Below are 3,788 nucleotides of genomic sequence, written 5' to 3' on the forward strand. Positions count from 1 at the left end.
CTAATTAGCCTATGCTGAAGCTCCACAGGCTAATAAAATTACAAAAAAACACCGAACCATTTGTTAAATTGCTGGCTCGCCCGCCCCTCACCCACCACTATTTATTGGCAATAAATAGTGGTGCGGAGGGGCGGGGCAAGGGGCAGGGCGGAACCGGCAGAATCCCACCACTGGCTATAGGGCGGCCCTTTGAAGCCCCGCGGCAAGAATTTAAACAGTTTTTTCCCTCTAGCCATCAGAGGGACTCCGGAGGCAGCAATAGATTGGGAGTGGGCGGGGTAAGCGAACGGCCGGTGATCCAACAGAGCAGAGAGTGAGGGTGAGTGAAGGTGTGGTGGGGGGGCGAGAGAGGGCTTTGGCGACCCCTGTGAAATGGCCGTTCGACCCCCAAAGGGGTCGCGACCCCCAGGTTGAGAACCGCTGGTCTAATCTCTTCTTGAAAGTCTCAAGTGATGAAGCTCCCACAACTTTCGAAGGCAACTTCTGTTCCATGGGTTGATTGCGCTGTCAGGAAATTTTATTTTTATTTTTTATTTTATTTAAATTTGTATACCGCCTTTCTCCTATTGGACTCAGGGCGGTGCACAGCCAAGTAAAAAACATCCAATACAAAATTTAAAAATTTAAAAGAATTATACCCTTTGGCCAAACATTAAGAACCTTACAACTAAAACCCATTTAACAATTAAAAAATCTAATATCTCAAAAACGGGGGGGGGGGGGGGGGTGTTTCACGCCAGCCCTGCTTGATGGAAGAAAAAAGTTTTTAGGGCACGGTGAAAAGCCCGGAGATCTGATATCCTCCGTATCTCCGGGGGCAAATCGTTCCAGAGGGCAGGTGCTGCCACAGAGAAGGCCCTCCCCCTGGGGGTCGCCAGCCGACACTGCCTAGCTGACGGCACCCTGAGGAGTCCCTCTCTGTGGGAGCGTACTGGCCGGTGGGAGGCTATTGGCGGCAGAAGGCGGTCCCACAAATACCCAGGTCCGATGCCATGGAGCGCTTTAAAGGTGGTAACCAGTACCTTGAAGCGCACCCGGAAATGTCTCCCTATTTCCAGGTTGAATCTCTCCTTGATCAGTTTCCATCCGTTATTCCTTGTCTGGCCTTCGGGTGCCTTGGAAAATAGTTTGACCCCCTCCTCTCTGTGGCAGCCCCTCCAATATTGGGACACTGCTATCATGTCCTCCCTGGTCCTTCTCTTCACCACGCCCAGTTCCTGTAACTGTTCTTCAGGCCCCTAATCCTCTTGGTTGCTCTTCTCTGTACCCTTTCTAGAGTCTCAACATCTTTTTTTTATAGTGTGGTGACCAAAACTGGACCCAGGAATCAAGATTGTTCTGGCCGCACCCCAGAGTCAGTTGTTCAACTTCCCGTCTGCCTGCAGATTTGTTGTTGTCTCGAATGAGTGAAACCAATCATCCTTGTATTAGCTGCAAACTTCACTACTTTAACAGAGGGATCCTTTGCTGGGATAGAGAGAGAAGAGCAATGGAGAGACGGGGGGACGACGACATGATAGCAACATTCCAGTACTTGAGGGGCTGCCCCAAAGAAGAGGGGACCAACCTATTCTCCAAAGCACCAGAGGGCAAGACAAGAAGCAATGGATGGACACTCATCCAGGGGAGAAGCAAGCTAGAATTAAGGAGGAATTTTCTGACAGTGAGGACAATTAACCAGTGGAACTGCTTGCCATCAGAAGTTGTGGGTGTTCCAGTGATGGAAGTTTTTTTTAAAGAAGAGATTGGACAGGCCCTTGTCTCAAATGGTATTAGTGTCAGCGTTTCACCGCTGGCATAGAGAGGAGAGAGATAAACCCTGAACTTTTGCCTGCTAAATCCCTTTGAAGCTGGGTCGTCGTGGAAATGGGGGGGGACAGTCCTGTGAAATGACGAGACAAGAAGTCAGTGGAGTGACTTGGAAGATAGCCAATGAGAAGCAGATAATTGGGGATCGGAAAGGGAGGGATTGGGGGGCAAAAGGTCAGTCTTGTCCGCATCGAGTCATGATCCGGTTGCTGTGCTCAAATAAAGAGAAGATTTCCTTAAAGATTGGCAGTTTGGAAATTCATTTATTTTGAGATAGCATCGAAGTCTGACAATTAGGTTTCCTGCTTGAGCAGGGGGTTGGACTAGAAGACCTCCAAGGTCCCTTCCAGCTCTATTCTGATTCACTCGAGGGTTCCCAAACCTCCGGGTCATGGCTGTCCCATAGATGCTTTTTCACAAAAGGCCACTGGGCCCTTCTTGGCGTTTTCCCTAAAGAGGTTTCGCTTCTCATCCCTGAAGCTTCTTCAGAAACTCAGGAAGCTTCTGGGATGAGAAGCAAAACCTCTTCAAGGAAAAAATGAAGTCCAGTGGCTTTTATGGGGGTGGGGGGGGTGGGAAAGCACCTTTGGGGATGAAGCAGCCAAGGAAAGCCATGGCCATCTACTCCGACCCAGATGTGTTTGAATGGCATCTTCCATGGGTCTCCATTGGTGATGAGGGCGCTCCTGGATCACAGGATACATGTAGGTGCACTTTTTTTGTCCTCCTCCAGCATGTCTTTGGTGTAATAGGGGTTGGTTTTGTTGTTTTGTGTGAGGTCATCCACCATCTGAATCAACTCCTTGACCTGATCCTCCCGTTCCTTCCCTTTTGCCTTGTTGTTGAAAGCCAGGCACCGATTGCCACAACTCTCAATTTGCTCCCTCAGAGCCACCACACTCTCGTCTTGAAGTACCTCAGAAAGAGGGCGCCCCTCCAGGTCTTCCTTTCGGGTGAACAAGACAATCATGTAGGCCTTGGCTTTAATGCTGAAGATGTTTTTGATGAGCTGGGCGACCTCCATCTCCTCCTTGCTGAAGTGGCCCAGACGGATGACCTGTATAATGACGTGGGGACCCGGGTAACAGAAGCTTGTGCATTTTCTAATTTCTGCAAGCGTCACCACCTGCAAGTATTTGGTATCGAAAAAGCCCGGCGTGTCAATCACAGCCAGTGTCCTTTTATCTGGCAGGGTACCCGTTTCCTTTTTACATTGGGCGGTGATGGATTTGGCCTCCATCTTGGAGATAAATGCTTCCCTCCCTAAAATGGTGTTCCCGGTGGCACTTTTCCCATTGCCCGTTTTGCCGACCATGATGATCCTCACGTCTTGAACTGAAAGGAAGAGAAGAGAAGGGACAAAGGGGTCAGAGGCCTCCCATTCACTCGCAGGGAAGAGAAGGAACGGGAGTAAAGGGCAAGAACGTGACGAGCAGCAGGGAGAAAGCAAAACGGCTGAACTCGTTCTTTCCATACGTCTTTCCATAAAGGGAAGAAACAGTCCCACCTGTCAAAAACAGTCCTGTAAAAAAACAGAGCTCTGTTTTCGCTGGCAGAGGCATCATGGGCCAGTCCTTCACTATTTCCAGGGCAGCACCACGGGCCAGGTCTAAGCACCCCGTGGACCGGCTCCGGCTCCTGGGCCTTGAGTTTGGCACCCCTGCTTAACTAATATAAATCTTAACGAATATAAATCACCGAGATCTGATGGATTACACCCTGGAGTTCGGAAGGAGCTGGCCGATGTGATCTCGGAACCATTGTACCAGATTTTTCAAAGATCCTGGAGCACCAGGGAAACTACCTGAAGCTTGGAAAAGAGCTGATGTGGTCCCTATCTTCAAAAAAAAGGGGGAGGGAATGTGGATCCAGGAAACTATAATTTATATTTTATATAGTTGAAGATATAATTTACAGGGACTTCAGTAAGGCATTCGACAGAGTAGACCATGACCTGCTTCTTGATAAGCTAGAAAAAA

The 3,788-nt window shown here is 49.2% G+C and overlaps 1 protein-coding gene across 1 annotated transcript; it reads right to left on the minus strand.

Moving 5' to 3' along the window:
* Positions 1 to 2,377: 2,377 nt before the first annotated feature.
* Positions 2,378 to 3,131, minus strand: LOC139317540 (GTPase IMAP family member 7-like). Its single transcript, XM_070944616.1, has one exon. It carries the CDS (start codon positions 3,122 to 3,124, stop codon positions 2,501 to 2,503), a length of 624 nt encoding a protein of 207 aa, XP_070800717.1. The 5' UTR covers positions 3,125 to 3,131; the 3' UTR covers positions 2,378 to 2,500.
* Between the last annotated feature and the right edge of the window lie 657 nt (positions 3,132 to 3,788).

Source organism: Pituophis catenifer, unplaced genomic scaffold (genome assembly GCF_029215685.1).
Source record: "Pituophis catenifer annectens isolate HBS135680 unplaced genomic scaffold, rPitCat1.0.hap2 SCAF_5, whole genome shotgun sequence".
Taxonomy (NCBI): Eukaryota; Metazoa; Chordata; class Lepidosauria; order Squamata; family Colubridae; genus Pituophis; species Pituophis catenifer.

What these genes read in the sequence shown, in the direction of transcription:
- LOC139317540 (XM_070944616.1), bottom strand. Translation starts at nt 3,124, where the DNA reads ATGGTCGGCAAAACGGGCAATGGGAAAAGTGCCACCGGGAACACCATT.